The sequence below is a fragment of the Siphateles boraxobius genome, unplaced genomic scaffold (assembly GCF_051911475.1).
Source record: "Siphateles boraxobius isolate OS27281-9 unplaced genomic scaffold, OSU_SipBor_1 66, whole genome shotgun sequence".
In the NCBI taxonomy this organism is placed as follows: domain Eukaryota; kingdom Metazoa; phylum Chordata; class Actinopteri; order Cypriniformes; family Leuciscidae; genus Siphateles; species Siphateles boraxobius.
This window is the reverse complement of record NW_027509193.1, coordinates 17,042,564-17,059,024: the sequence shown is the minus strand read 5'-3', so window position 1 is coordinate 17,059,024 and position 16,461 is coordinate 17,042,564. Positions and strand designations below refer to the sequence as shown.

General features: G+C 43.2%; 1 protein-coding gene across 5 annotated transcripts in view; it reads right to left on the bottom strand.

Annotated features, from left to right (window-relative positions):
• cacna1ia (calcium voltage-gated channel subunit alpha1 Ia) overlaps window positions 1–16,461 on the bottom strand; it is a 142,411-nt gene that overhangs the window by 99,190 nt on the left and 26,760 nt on the right. For all 5 annotated transcript variants that reach the window (XM_077212522.1, XM_077212524.1, XM_077212523.1 and 2 more), the window contains exons 7-8: window positions 3,217–3,565; window positions 1,373–1,776 (exon numbers count right to left, since the gene is read on the bottom strand). In XM_077212522.1, the coding sequence (XP_077068637.1) occupies window positions 1,373–1,776; window positions 3,217–3,565 (753 nt within the window). The remainder of the gene's footprint in view (window positions 1–1,372; window positions 1,777–3,216; window positions 3,566–16,461) is intronic.

Genomic DNA, 16,461 nt, shown 5'->3' with positions numbered 1-16,461 from the left:
TGTGTGTGTGTGTGTGTGTGTGTGTGTGTGTGTGTGTGAAGGGGCTCTTTTTTTTAGGCTAAACTCTCTTGCAATTGAATGTGAATACGTTTACTACTTAAAAACATCAAAGCTAAACATCACATCTAGACAAACCGCATCACGACATCGCTACAAATACAGTATTGGATTAAAATCAGAGAACATCAATGTATAGGCTTAGGCTTACGTTACGTTACCTTGTTTCAGCGACGCTTGGTGAAACAGTATGGAGTGGATGTTTTCGTTTCAGATGCAGAATCGTTGAAGTCATACTGTTGTGGTATGCCAGGTCTACTTTGCAGTAGACACATTGCACCTTGTTGTCCTTTTTAAGTTTGTAATGATCCCAAACTTTAGACATTCTCTGCCGTTTATGGAGATCTTTACTCTCCGCCATCGCGCCAACTAAATTCAAAATGTATCACGCGCTGTGTAGTGATCCCTGCGCATATAGTGCGCGTCATAGGAATTTAACGAGGCTTCGAGGCAGAGTTTTTGCCTCAAGGAATTTTTGTAATCGAGTTAATCGAGTAACTCGATGAATCGTTTCAGCCCTAGTTGCCATGCTCAACTGTTTGAGCTACAGGAATCTTTGAATGCATTTGATTGTGCAGACCAAGAGCGTTGACAGTCATTCAATCGACTAATGTGCGTGATCACAAACACACACATGCTGCCCACACACATGTAAATATTGTGATCTTAACCATCCTTTTTGAGAGCCAGGTTAAAACATAATGAGTCACAGCAGATGATGTAACCACACATGATCTTTTTAACCATATCAGGTCGATTGGAACACAAACTCATGAGGAAAAACCTGTTGAAAAGATACTGTGTTTATATGCGAACGTGCACACAGGGGCTTCTCTGTCTTGCCTGCGTGGGCTGCATTTACATGATGCTTCACGTGTGAAAAATGCTGCGTAAAAGAAGCCAATGGTGACTCTCTCCTTTTCTCTCTCTATATATCCGTCTTTCCCCGCTTGTTGATATTTTTAGAGCCCACAGAGATGAGAAAACAGGCCCCACTGCAGGCAAGGCACCAAAGACATGAGGGGGTGGAGGAGAGAGATAGAGAGAGAGAGAGAGAGCAAGAGAGTGTGCATGAGTAGTAGTAGCTTTCTACGTCTTCCAAAGATAATTAACTGCACTTTCAAGGCAAGAAAAAGATCCAACAAGACTCCAAAGGCCGCTCCACACGCTCTCATTACTTTGAATGGCAGGCCCTGTGCAGACTCTATCAGCACCGCAGAAAGAGCCGACTATTACAGTAATGTGTGACATGATGAGGTTCAACACTTCTTTAGACTGGGTTCATTATGTGAACTGACATTGCGGTTGAAATTACCTGGTTATGGTGCTCGATGCCCATGCTGATTGTATTGATGAGGATGGCGATCATAATCCCTCTGTTGAAGTATTTGCTTTCAACAATACCCCAAAGCTTCACTCTTATTTCATCCCAGATGTCTTTACATTTCCCGAAACAGGTGCGTTCATCCTTCAACGTGTCCTCGGAGTCCTGGTCCCCCCTCTCATCCAAGTGGTTGTCATCCCTGTCGGTCTCTTCCAGCGCACTCTCCTCTTCCTCCCCATTGGCCGAATGCCCCGTCGACCCCTCCCCCTCCTTGAGTGACAGGGCTGCAGCACACTGTGGACACTCCTGTGAGTTTGGGGTGATGGAGAGGGAGACGGCGTTCTCTAGAGTTTGGGAGCTGTGGTCCAACTTGGTTTCGTGAATACAGTGAGGAGCTATAAGACAGAAGAAAAATTCAACATTATTTTGTTTGACATTTTCATATAACACAATTTAATTTTTGCCCGTCAGTTTCTTGGATAACTGCCATGCTACTGCTTTGGATTGAAATATCATTGGGCCATTAAAGCAAAGACATGCATGGATTTGTTCCTGTTTTTACTGCAACTTGCTCTTTTGCTTTTATAACTTTTTTATAAAAGCAGCTGAAGAGGCACCTCTTCTGCAAGCACTTTAATGACCTCACACTCACACTAAACCAATGCGCTTACACACACGCACGCACGCACGCACACACACACAAACAAAAAACCTCAAATTTGAAAAAAAAAAAAACTAAATTTGTCTTCTTCTCTAGCTGGTTTCCTAATCTAGTTGTCTAATAAACCTGGCATTGTGTACGTCAACAATTGTTGGCACTTTGATGAATGCTTTGTTCTTCTCTGTAAGTCGCTTTGGATAAAAAGCATCTGCTAAATGCAGAAATGTATGTAAATAACTTGCTATTCGGTTTGGAGTATCAAGGAAGCTAATTTGAAACTCGGCCAGACTCCAAGCGTATGCAAGTGGCTAAATACACTGAACCAAATGACAAATAACTCTCTGATGATATAATTTATTATTTCAGATAATTATTGGAGTTTTGAATGAATTAATGCTAATAATAGCACCAAACTTCTACAAAATGTTCACTAAATTGAAACAAAATTAATACATCCTAATTTACTGTAACTAAATACAAACACAATGAATTTTAAATCAAAATTATTATTTGATAAATATTAAACAAACAAAAAACAAAAAATTACATTAAATTGCTATGCTGTGATTTCTTTTTTGTTCCATCTTTTGAAACATCCAAATGAACCAGTTCACTAGAATGAATCAGAATGTCCAATGCTACGTATGAATGAGAGATAACAAATTAAAATGAACCAGTTCACTAGAATGAATCAGACTTTTTGAAGCCAAATACAAATGATAGAGGATAGAACTAGGGTGAATCAGATGTTTCAATGCTAAGTTTAAGACAAAAACCAGTTTACTAGAATGAATGATGTGTGTTGGAAAGTCTGATTCATTCCATAAAAGCAGACTTTCCAGCACAACATGTTAAACAAAACAGTTTAGAATGAACTCACTAAAATGAAGCAGACTTTCCAACATTATATAAAGTAAATAAATTGAATCAAACTTTTCAACACTTCATATGAGCGAAAAAGGAGAGTTTATGATGACTGATTTCACTAGAATGAATAACATTTTTTAACATTACAAATGAGCGAGAGAGGGCAGTTTGTATGAAAGCTTGCTACTATTTTGAAAACCGTTGACCTAATGTCAGGCTACTTATTTTTAGTTATTAATTTTAGTTATTTACTCCCCAACACTGTTAGTCATAGCATTTCTCTGCCTCCAGCTCTTTCCTTACTCACTCTGAGCTGAACGGCAGTGATGTCTTTCTCCACCATTCACATTAGCTCCTCCCCCTGTCGATCCTGCACCTCCTTTGCCACGCCCCTTCCCTCCCCCAGGAGGAGGGGCTTTGCCACGGAGCATGTAGTAAAGGGCGGCTGAGCGACGGCGGGCCTTGCGTAGTATGTGGCAGACCAGCTGGAAGAGTTCCTCGTAACAGTCTCCGGGCTCAACTAGCGAAGCCAGCGTGCTGGAGGACAGGTAGCGAGCACGTTGCTCTTGCATCAGCTGGTGCTCTCGCTGTTTGGTCTCCGAAAACTGAGTGGCAATGACCACTAGGCACAGATTGATCATGAAGAAAGATCCAATCTGGAATAGGAAGAAGAGAGAGATCTTGAATATAATGAAAATTATCAGACACTCTTATGTTGTTCTAAACCCTTAAAGGTGCAGTCACATTTACCATTGTCCAGAAAAATTTCACAGCCAAAATCCAGCCACAATGAGTTCAAGTTGGTCATGCAATTTTGTCGTGTTGAACAAAAGAAAGCTGCTTGATTAGATTTTTCTTCCGTGAATAAAAAAAAAACGAAAAAAGGTTGAAAAACTTTCTTGTACTGGTCAATCTTTTCTGAAGGTCATATAAGAGTTTGTTGTTGTTCATTGGCAACTCTACACTTTAAATCAGATTTTTTTGGATCTTGCATTCAATTCGCTGATTCAATGATCACAGCAGTTACAATAAGTTAGTTGGAACCTGTGAACTGAATTTTGTCAGATTTTTGAACAAATCATTATTGTGCAAACCAGATCAATCGATTCAACAAATTTGACTTACAGAAGAACCAAATTCATTCACAGACTTTAGTGCTTCTCTCAAGGATTGCTAATGCAGATTTTTACTGAATAACTTTTTGGTCTCGTTGTCGCACAAAACTATTGTATGACTTCAGAACTCTTGAAATAAAGAGCACAAGTCCTATAGACCACTTTTACGATACTTTTATGGTGCTTTTGCAACCCTTTTGATGCTTGAAGGCTCCAGGCCACATTCAATGTAATTGCTTGAAAAACTTCAGGATATTCTTTTAAAATGTCTCATTTTAAGTTCTATGAAAAAAAGTAAAATGGGTTTGAAACGACAATGTTCATATCCATTTTTGGGTGAACTAAACCTTTAAATATATTTATTTGAGTTTCCATGCATTTTGCTTTCATTACAATACCTAAAGATCATTTTTAAGCTGAATTCTGTAACCATAACTCTCACACTGCATGTGAAGCCTCAGCTGCTTTAAATATCAAGATCTACATGACACCAAAGCTCTCTAAAGCTGCCTGTGCTGCAGTGTTTGGCATTAGCAGTGGCCATAGCTGAGAAGATGAGCTGCTATAAATGGACCCTATGTTTGAAGAAGTCAACAGACGCCCAAACAAGAGACTGTTTTGTTGTGTGTGCCGCTCTGGCTTTGATATGCTATAATTATCAGGCTCTTTCATAGCAGCAAAACCACCAAATATCTCCTAGTCCTCGCAGAGAATGGCTAGATCCCTCTGCCAACGTGAAACGGATTAGAATCGGGAGCCAATCATTTTAAGGACTGAGGGCGAACCAATTCCAGACTTATCAGAAGAGAGAGCCTGCTCTTATATCATTCACCATTCATATCACTGGCATTTGTCAACACGCAGATCTTGCTCGCCTTAATGAAAGTATAGCCTGGTTGCAGCTTATGTGAAGTAGGGATCAGAGAGGACGGATGAGTTGTGAGGAGGACAGAGTAGGTGGAGAAATGAGGAGTTGGGCATATGTGTGTGTAGGGCAGCTGTGCAGATGCATCCTGCCTTCTCATCTGCTGTCCTGATTTGGGATTCTGATGTGTGACTGGACTGCTCCTAATCAACAACCAGACTTCTGTTTTATGCAGATAGACACCTTCTTTCCTTGCAGTCACCTTTCCTATCATCAATTCCACTGTACTGTTTAATGCACACACACAATTAAAATGTGTCTTCTGCTTCTCTCTTTGATATGCTATGAACATATTTGTTCCTTTAAACAGATAGTTTAACCAAAAATGAAAATTCTGTCATCATTTACTCATCCTCATGTCGTTCCAAACCTGTACAGTATGACTTTTTTCTTCTGTGGAATTCTGTCTTAATGTGAATTTTTGAGGAATCTCCACAGCTGTTTCCCAAAAGCATCATTAGCCCAAGTTGATCATGGACACCATTGCCACCAATTTTCTCTACAATCAAATTAGCTTATGATGCTTTTGGGAAATGCATCCCAGGCCAGTCTTTAATATAATGAAATATTAGATATTATGAATGAAGACTGGGGGACAAAATAAGTACTATAAAAGTGGTAGTGATAGCTTTGTCTGAAGAATAGTTAGGAATTTAAGTCATTATTCACAAAAATTGTAGACATTGGCTCTAGCTCTCCTATATAATAATAAAACAAAATAAAATAAAATATTATAACTAATGCTTAATTAACAGGCCACAATAAGAGAAGATTAGTCATGAACAACTTAACTTATTTGAGTTTGTTTACACCTTTAAGTCCCAAATGGTGCCTTTACAACATTGAAGACAAATCAGTGCAGTTACTTATACAATATTTTAAAACCAAAGAAAAAAATCATCTGACATTGCTTAGAAAGGGAAAAGAAAGGAACAGACATACAGAAGGAACAAGGCAGAAGTAGAAAAGGGGTCAACGGGGTGCTGGTTAGGGAGTATACTTCAGTTCTGTTACAGTTGGATGAAAGATGACAGGTGATGATTTATACTCTCATTTAATATTGTTCTTACAATGTAAGGGTCTGGCTGCAGGCAGGGTGACCTTAAGACTTCCAAGAACAGAAGCAAAGCCGGCCATTTCACTATTTTGCTATTAATTTGAAAATGTGAGGAGAACTTTGCCAATAGATTTATATAATATAGATTAGGCAATAAAATAACATAAAAAATTAATATATATATATATATATATATATATATATATATATATATATATATTTATGAATCATATTCATTACTGAAACCCACAATCAGCAAGCCAAAAACAATATATTTTACATTATACATAATATTTTGTTGCCTCTAATCGGAGAAAGTGCATTTACTCTAATTATATGTGATCATTCGTTCAACTGAAGAGGAAAAACTGGGCACAGAGATGGTGAGGCTGAATTAATTGCTCCGATGTTCAATAGAAGTGAAAGGAAGTAAATAGAGGTGCATCGGCGGGGTGCGGGCTGTGTCGGCACACTATGGCCCTCTCTCTACAGGTAGCGACTGCTGGCTGTGTGGTTGCCAGGTTACAGAGAGAACAGGGCGTCAAAGAAGTAAATAAAAGTGCTGAGGGACAGCCTGTTCTCACACACACACACACACACACACACACACACACACACACACACACACACACACACACACACACACACACACACACACACACACACACACACACACACACACACACACACACACACACACACACACACACACACACACACACACACACACAGTGAAAAGATACATCTTCAGCTGTGAAGGGGGCACCAGAGAGCATAAGGCATCACAAACTACAGCAACAGCTACATAGTTTATGATTTAAAAAAAAATATGTATATGAGTTTTCCTGTTCAGTGTCATGTTTAATGTACCCACACTTGTTAGTAACTGCCTTTTCAAAACATGTAAAAAAATCATGATTGGGAATAAAATAGAACAGAATAAAACATGGAAATACATTGAGCTTGTGTTAACCACATACCTTATTTTAGGCATTTAACCAAAAACTCTTTTAACCCAAAAACACAACACCCAATGACTGTGAAAACTGAATCCGAGTTTTAGGACTCATTCCTGCAGAACTCTGTAAATAAAAATATAATAAAATTACCCGTAGTGGGCTTGAATGGAATTTGTATGTGTATATAAGCATAGCCTAGAGATTGTTTTTATGTTTATATATGCTTTGTGTAGTTTCAGTTCTTAAAGATGTTTACAACATATACGCCTTAAAGGGACACTTCACCCATTTGCATTAAGCTTTGTATCTTTAGAAACCCAGTCATATTTTTGAATGGTTATGATTTATTCCCTTATTTTCCCCTGAGATGGGAGAAATAAGGATTTAAGTGTTCCACTTCCTGCTTTTTATGATGTAAAAATCGTCATTTTGCGTCATAAAAAGCAGGAAGTCCCATTTCTTTGTATAAGGGTTAAGACTACAAACACTAGCTAATCATTTATTCAGGGGGAGGGGCCCACTCACGCTACAGACCTATTACAGATCAGTGGGTGGGACTTCACTTGCCGAAACTAATAGCAATATCCGCCATCTTGTTTGGAAGCTAAGCTAACAAGCCCTGTGGAGCCAGATGGGAAGTTACGACAATGATGGAAGGAAATAAACATGATATGGAAGATCTTCTGCTCAAATCCGATGTTCGTGGCGATCTTTACGAGCCGCAATATAGCGAAGTGTCGGATTGCCAACACGAGCGGGTAGAACGACAGGACCTGCGCTCTATTCCTCCATCAGCCAAATCAGAAGACCTGCCTGTCGCGGACGAGGAGCCCGGACTGGCTCGAGTTGAGGCGGACTGGTCGTGTCGTTCTACCCGCTCGTGTCGGCAATCCGACTGAGATATCCAGCTCCAGATTGCCAGTACTGCGGGCACCAGTAAGTTGAGGAAGCTCAGGAGGAACTATTGTTGTTACTATTGTATTGTTGAACTTTTATTGTTAACATAATTATTTTTGTTGATATCATTATTTAAATAAATGGTTCTCTTACGAGAGGTTCTCTCGTATTGCGTAAGTTTAGCTTACGCTACGGGAAAGATTCATCTTCTCGAGATATTGAAGCCAAAAAATTATCCTTAATTTTGTATTCATTGTCAACGCAGTGCAGCAGCTAGCAGACCTAGAGCAGGCCATCTCGCATGCTCATTGGCTGCCCTGCGGGCAACTGCTGCAGCCTACCAGTGAGCCCGGCGTGACATCACGCCCAATGAAGGGCGCCCGCTCGTTCATAGCGTCACAGCCCGCCGGAATGGGCGTGGCTTAGCGTATAAAAGTAGGGGCTGTAGGCTGACAATCAAAAAAGCAGGTTATGAATGTAAGTCTCGTGCCCGCCAGAGAGCGTTCACGCTTGCTAACACAAACCTCCCCCCGGGCTCCGCCCGTGCGTTTAAGTGTTATCACAAAACGCAGGTCATTAATAAGACGCTCCCCATCCATTATGATCTGGGCGTCAGATACACTTGTAAGTCTCGTGCCCGCGCACACGCTTACAGGAAGCTTTTCCGCCCGGAGCACTGCTCGCGCGTCAAAAAGTGAAAAAAGAATGTTCCCCATCCCTTATGATTGGGACATCTCACACAAATCAGCCGGTTTCAGCTTTCAGCGAGCAGCCATTGCACAGAACCGAGAGCGCGCGCGCCGCGCTTTCGGCTCCGGTTCAGTTTCACAAGCCCGCAAATGGAGGCGATCTGAACCCGGAGGCCATTCGCCCCCTAGCGGCTCACATAGCTGTGTGGGGAAATATCCCAGGGATTTCAGAATGGGTGCTGAGCACAATAAAGCAGGGCTATACACTTCAATTCATTCGCCGTCCCCCGCGCTTTCAAGCCCGGACCGCGACAATAGTGAATGCGGAAGTAGCACACCTAACTTCACGCAGAAATAGCAAAGCTGCTGTGCAAAGGGGCTATAGAAAAGGTACCGCTTTCTCTGAGCGAGTCAGGTTTTTACAGCCGATATTTCTCGTACCCAAGAAGGACGGAGCCTTCAGACCTATCCTAGAACTGAGACATTTGAACAAGGTGCTTGCGAAAAGACCGTTCAAAATGCTTACGACCAGGAAAATCCTCGCGCACGTTCACCCGAGGGACTGGTTTATTTCTCTAGATCTGAAGGATTCCTATTTTCAGATTCAGATAATACCCCGTCACAGGCAATTTTTGAGATTCGCCTTCGACGGTCAGGTATATCAATACACCGTCCTGCCGTTCGGCCTGTCCCTAGCACACCGTACATTTATGAAGTGCATGGACGCGGCGCTCGCCCCCCTGAGAAGTCAGGGGCTGCAAATAATGAACTATCTGGACGATTGGCTGATATTGGCACAGTCAGAGACAGAACTGCTATCTCACAGAACAGTGCTTCTCAGTCACCTGGAAAGCTTGGGTCTCACGGTCAACTGGACCAAGAGCTCATTACTGCCCAGCCAGTCAATTTCCTTTTTAGGAATAGAACTGGACTCGGTGACCATGACGGCTCGTTTATCGACACAGCGCGCGTGCCGTGTTCGCCACCTAGCCGCATCTTTCCAGAAGGGCAGCTTTCTCACTTTGAAAACATTTCAAAGGATGTTGGGCTGTATGGCATCAGCCGCAGCGGTGCTTCAGCTGGGCCTACCACGCATGCGCCCGCTCCAACGCTGGTTGAATTTTCGCGCGTCCCGCCGAGCCTGGGTTTCTGGCCGCCAGAAAATCAGAGTGACTCAGACCTGCATAGCGGCTCTGCAGCCCTGGTTAGTAGCCGACTGGTACCAGCAGGGAGTGATGATGGGAACCATCTCTTATCGGAAAGTCATTTCGACAGACGCGTCCAACTCGGGTTGGGGCGCGCTGTTCGAGGGCAGACCGGTCTTCGGCCAGTGGTCAGACCAAGAGAAGTGTTTTCACATAAACTGTCTGGAAATGATAGCGGTCGAGAACGCGCTGAAGCGTTCCTCCCGTTCATACAGGACCAACATGTTCTTGGCCGCTCGGACAACATGTCTGTGGTATCCTATGTAAACCGTCAGGCAGGTGTCAGATCCAGAAATCTCTGCAATCTGAGGGAACGCCTCCTTATTTGGTCTCAGATGCACCTGCGTTCGCTGAGGGCGATGCATGTGCCTGGCCATTTGAACGACGGCCCAGACAAACTGTCCAGGGACAATGTTCCCCCAGGGGAATGGTCCCTGCACCCCCAAACGGTCCAGAAGCTGTGGCGCCTATTCGGCAGAGCGGAAGTCGACCTATTTGCGTCAAAAGACAACGCTCAATGCCCGACGTTCTTCTCGAAGGACCAGGACGTGCTGGCCCAGGTTTGGCCCAGCCTCCCGCTATATGCTTTCCCTCCGGTCACTCTGTTACCACAGGTGATCAAGAGAATCAGGGAAACGCGCCACTCGGTGCTCCTCATAGCCCTGCGTTGGGAGAACAGATTTGGTTCCCGGAACTAGCACGGCTGTCACTTACAGCTCCGTGGCCGATTCTGGTGAGGGCAGATCTCCTCTCTCAGGCTTGCGGCGCGATCTGGCATCCCCATCCAGAGCGCTGGTCTCTGCACGCATGGTTGATCAACGGGTACTCGTTGCCCTGCCAGAAGGAGGGATGAACACGATCACGCAGTCTAGAGCTCCTTCCACGAGAAGGCTCTACGAGTCTAAATGGTCGGTGTTCTCCGGATGGTGCAACGACAGAGGTCTGGACCCACGGACATGCGGGGTGGCGCATCTGCTCACCTTCCTACAAGAGCTGTTGGATAAGCTCAAATCCATCCATCCAGCTCAAATCCACCCATCCACGCTCAAAGTATACGTGGCGGCCGTGGCAGCGTTCGCAGAATCGACGCACGGCCAGTCACTGGGAAGACATGAGTTGGTCATCCGCTTCCTTAGAGGAGCTAGAAGGATGATACCCGCCGCGCCCCCCGTCGGTTCCTATGTGGGATCTTTCATTGGTCCTCAAGGCCCTGAACGCCTTTCCATTTGAACCACTAGACTCCGTGGGGTTGAAATATCTATCACTGAAAACCGTCTTTCTGACTGCACTGTCGTCAGTAAAACGTGTGGGGGACCTGCATGCGCTGTCTGTCAGCGCGTCGTGTCTTGAGTTCGGGCCGAATGACTCTAAAGTCATCCTCAGACCTAGACATGGCTATGTTCCTAAAGTGATGGGCACTCCATTCAGAGCGCAAGTTATTTCGCTGTCAGCTCTGCCAGCATCTGACAGCGAAAGTGAGGTCAATCTCCTCTGCCCTGTCAGGGCGCTGAGATTTTACAATACGCGCTCTGCCTCCTTCAGGCGTTCAGAACAGCTTTTTGTTTCGTTTGGTGGGCGCACCAAGGGTCTCGCCGCCTCGAAACAGAGCCTGTCCAGATGGATAGTGGACGCTATAGCAGCTGCTTACGCGTCAAAAGGTCTGCAATGCCCTCTGGGCATCAGGGCTCATTCCACGAGAGGCGTGGCCTCGTCGAGGGCATGGTCCAGTGGGATTTCTATCCATGACATATGTGTAGCGGCGGGCTGGAGCTCTCTGTCTACCTTTGTCAGGTTTTATAACCTAGAAGTTCCTGCCTTGCAAGGTAAACTTTTGTCAGTTTGAAGGAGAGGTGTATTCTGCCCAGATCTTCCTGCTCAGATCACTCTCACGTGACTCAGCTCTCCTGGTTGAGCTGCACTAGTAGGGTATGTGCCATGTGCCTATACAGACCGGCGCGCTGCTCTGTATTCCCTATGTGTGCTTATGTACAAGTGATGGCCCGCGTGGCTGGCCACTTTATTTTTTCCACTTATGGGGTTCCCCTGAAAGTTTGGGGTCTCATGGTGGATGCTTGGCGCGCACGGCGTTGACAAAGTGTTCCCGTAGCGTAGCGCTTCAGTCGACGAAAAACCAGGGAAGTCAGCCTACAGCCCCTACTTTTATATGCTAAGCCACGCCCATTCCGGCGGGCTGTGACACTATGAAGGCGCGGGCGCCCTTCATTGGGCGTGACGTCACGCCGGGCTCACTGGTAGGCTGCAGCAGTTGCCCGCAGGGCAGCCAATGAGCACGCGAGATGGCCTGCTCTAGGACTGCTAACTGCTGCACTGCGTTGACAATGAATACAAAATTAAGGATCATTTTTTGGCTTCAATATCTCGAGAAGATGAATCTTTCCCGTAGCGTAAGCTAAACTTACGCAATACTCGTTCCCTCTCTAGAGAGAACGGAGGTTACGTTTAGTAACCGAGTATCGTTCACATTTACGTTGTTTTCCTTATTAGTGTTTTATTCCATGTGTATGTTAGATAAATTTGGACGACCAACATTCCATCAGTGGAACTAATGTTACTAACCTACTGTTACCTTACATGATAATAGATAACAAAAATGGTCATGCCTACATATTTTTATTCTTATTTTGCAAATCCAAATTGCAATACAATGTTTGGACTGAACGTTCAACATAAATAGAAACGAGGAGTAATTCAATAATGATTTCGGCAACAAACTAGATTTTTTTTTCTGTGAAATGAATTTCAAACTCTGGCGGCACCCAGCCTTGTAGACGTTAGAGTGCTTTCTCTGAATCTGATAGGCGGATACCTCCTCAGCGTTGTTCTGGATTAGTGGGAGTGGCTTGCGGAGCTGTGCAATGGGGTGCATTGTGGGAGTTGTGGTTTTCAGTACAAATAGGGGTGTGCCGGTTTCAGAATTTGTGATGACGGTTATGACGTGAGTCAAATGTGACGGTTCGTAACATAACCGTCGTCGGGGGGATGTTGCGACGTTCGTCTGTTATTATAGGACAACTTAGATTGATTAAAGGAGCAGACACTGATCTGCTTGCTCTACGTTTATTTAAAATGAACAGCAAGACGACAAGAAGTGAATGTGCTTTCCATTAAATCCCATTAATCACACACAGTAAACAAATCCTTAACAAAAAAAAACTTCACAATGAACGTGCTTTGTTTTAAATAAATCACAAACAGTAAACAAAACCTTAACAAAAAAAACTTTGCAATGAACTGCAATTTAGACGCGCAAACTGGGTGCCGGTGCAATGAGACGTACATACTCGGGCAGATTCGGCTTGAAGTCGTTCATCCTCGGATGCGGCGCCGCGCTTGCTGTTACAAAAAAAGCTGTGCACACAGCAATGCGAAATGGGGTCTTGCCGGTCTTGCGCACCCAACGCGTAATTTTTGCCACGCGCACCTTCACACTCGTGCGGACCGTCTATTCAACTATAACCGTCAGTCTCATGGTTATATAATAACCGTCACACCCCTAAGTACAAATGCGCCCTAAAGTTACTTTCTGTCTTTACTCGGTCAAGAAGGCACCAAATTAAATTTTTTTATTATATTTCGACTACATATATGACCCACTTTAAATAAAGATGAATGTTCCCACGGGTGAAATGCTCCTTTAACAACAGTATCCACGGTTTTAGCATAGTTGATAACTATGATAAAGTATCATAAAGGTGAGTATAAAGTACACGCTGCATCCGAATGCATAGAATTCGAAAAAAACAGTAGGCTAAAAGTCCTACTTCCGCCAAGATTCTGAAGTGAGCATTCGATGGACTATCCCGTAAGGCCATGGGAGGGGATTTATGAATGGAAGTGAAGCAAGGTAACTGACGCTGGTAGGTCACGTGACCAGAGCCGATCAGCCCTACATGCACACTACGCAAGTTGCGTTGGGTCCCGCAAATTACTCAAGGCCCCGCCTCCCCCTCATGTCAAAGCGCGTCACTCAAAGTTTACAACATCGATGACAAAATTAAGCGGAACTTTCCTTCTGGTCACGAAAAGAGAGAAAAAAAACACCATGAGAGTGAATTGCGGGAACAGCAATCAGGTAAACTTGTGTTCTCTCCTCTCCAAGTTTGATGTCAGCAAAGAACAGTAAAGTTAAGTTGATGTGCATCTCTTTTTAGTCTAACCCAGCTGGGCAGTGCATCTTTAGGTCTTTCTGTGTCTTGCTTGCAAATGACAGCCACTGCCAGGGCTGTGTTCTGTGACTTTGTGCCTGACAAAAAAAAGTGAGAGTGAAATACAAGTATTTATTACGTTTGATAAACATTAAACGACAAAGGGCAACGGTTTTTGTTTATAAACTGCAGCTCGGAAAAGATAACCGCGTTGCACTTTAACATGAGTTCATATGCGCGTGCTTGAAAAGACACGTGCACTTTCCAGCAAAATATCTGTGGGGACCAGTACAATATGGGCGTGACGGCACTCCTCATTATAGACGCACATACTTTTAAAACAAGAAAATGACTATAGTCTCCAAATCAGTTTAGTTACAACTCTGCAATAAAGCAAGATGGAAAGCAATGTATTGATACTGACTATTGATTTATAGGCTATATTGCATTTAAACTGTTGATTGGTTGGACATACTGGTCAATATGGATGCACATCCCTCAGTAAATAATAACCATCAAGTATCAAGTATTGCTTTTATAATTTAAAACACAGTGACATCCTACAGAAAGCCATTTTAGCTTTTATTCATTCACAGGATGCATTTTTGATATCAATATTTAAATTTGTACCATTTAAAATGTGAATTCTTGATATTAATATAAAATATGTCTATTTCTGATATCAGGAATTACATTTTCATTAGTACAAGTTAAAGGAGGGATGATTGTAGTGAGAGCACTGGGTCAGGTAAGACTGTGTGGCAATGGCAAACGGTTTACATGGCTCATGGGTCAGGTATGAGGGCCCCTTAACAGAATTTTGCGTAGGGCCCCAGGAACGTGACAGTAACAACATGGCGGATATAGTACGTCCAAATTTCATTCATACTACCCATATTCATTCTATATAGAGCATACTTTTTAACAGTCGCAAAATAAATTCAAATTCAAATGAAGTTGGCTACCTACTCGGACAGTGCGCGATTTCGGGCACAGCGAGTGTCAACTGGGCTGCACCTGTGGACCTTTGGTCACTTCCTGTTTCTTAGGCAGCACAAGATAATGACTAGTCTAAATGATGTCTGCTCAGTCTCTTTATACTTCACTTAGTGTCACATTCCACCAGTCAAGGTACTGCTGGTGCATGCTGGGAAAGAACACATGACAGCTTCGCAGGATGCATGTGTTGGGGTGGCAGGGTCTCTGTCAGGAATTGTGAGAGACTGTCGTGATGGCAGCTGGGGTCCGCTAGTCTGATGAGCTCTAATTAACTGCTAATGCTTTCACTCCCCTGACCTACACAGGATTAGGCCCTGTCATTAGCCACATACACACACACACACACACACACACACACACACACACACACACACACACACACACACACACACACACACACACACACACACACACACACACACACACACACACACACACACACACATCCATTTACTTGCCATTTGTTGGGCTAAAATGGGTTTCGGCATCTCCAGCAGTGCCATCAGTTGTCTAACACGCATTTGAACGCAGGAAATGGGAAAGGTAAGAAAAGCACAAATAGCTACAACAAATATCTGCAGGCCTCTCCACTATCTGACCTGCACATCTCATTCCTAAATCCATTCCCTTCCTCTTTTATTCCTTTAGTCTCCTGCTGTCTTTCAGCCTCAGATCCTTTTCCTTCTTATCCTCAGGGCATTTCTTTCTGCTTGCTCTCTTCTTTAATCTTGGAAGAAGACATTATCCGAAGCACATCTCACTGCAGGGCTGTCTCGTTCACTGCTGTTCCTCCCATTCAACAAAGAGGGCCGCAGCGGTACAAGAGCTGGCTCCAACACAGCATCGTTAAACATACAGCGGAAGCAAAGATACATTAATTTTATACTGTCCAGCTATTGATTCTTCACTAAGTTGTTCATTGCCTAATTGATCTCTGCGGCTCCGTCAACTCCTAAATGTGCAGTTTAGCTAAAATCTGCATCTTTGAAACCTTCAGGCCATCAATGGGAGTAATGCAGATTCAGTTAAGCTCAGTCTGTTAAAAAAAAACTATTAGCAGATGAATCTCTGAGGAATGACAGTAGTGATGTTTTTCAAGATTTTAAACTTCAGCTGCAACGCACCATATGCCAGGACTAATCAAATGGATATTGTCCATAAACATCTATTACCCGTTACGTGGCCTTGCATTAAAACTACTGTATTAAGTTTGAGCTTACAGATGGCACTCTAAACACTAAATATGAGTCTCAAAAGATGATTGTTTTGGAAGAAAGAGTAAATAAGTAGTAGTAGGGATGCACAATATATTGGTGCCATAGTAGTTATCAGGTGATATTAGAGATTTATTTTTATTTCTTCAGCATATCAAAATTAATATCCATTTTTAATACTGTACATTAATGTTGCGATGCCTAATTTTACTCTAAATTTACATTTAAAATGGTTGATTGAAGTATTATAAAGTTTTATTTTTATTTATTTAGACAAAATAGTATATCATTTTAATATCAGCCATTAATCGGTTAACATCACTGTC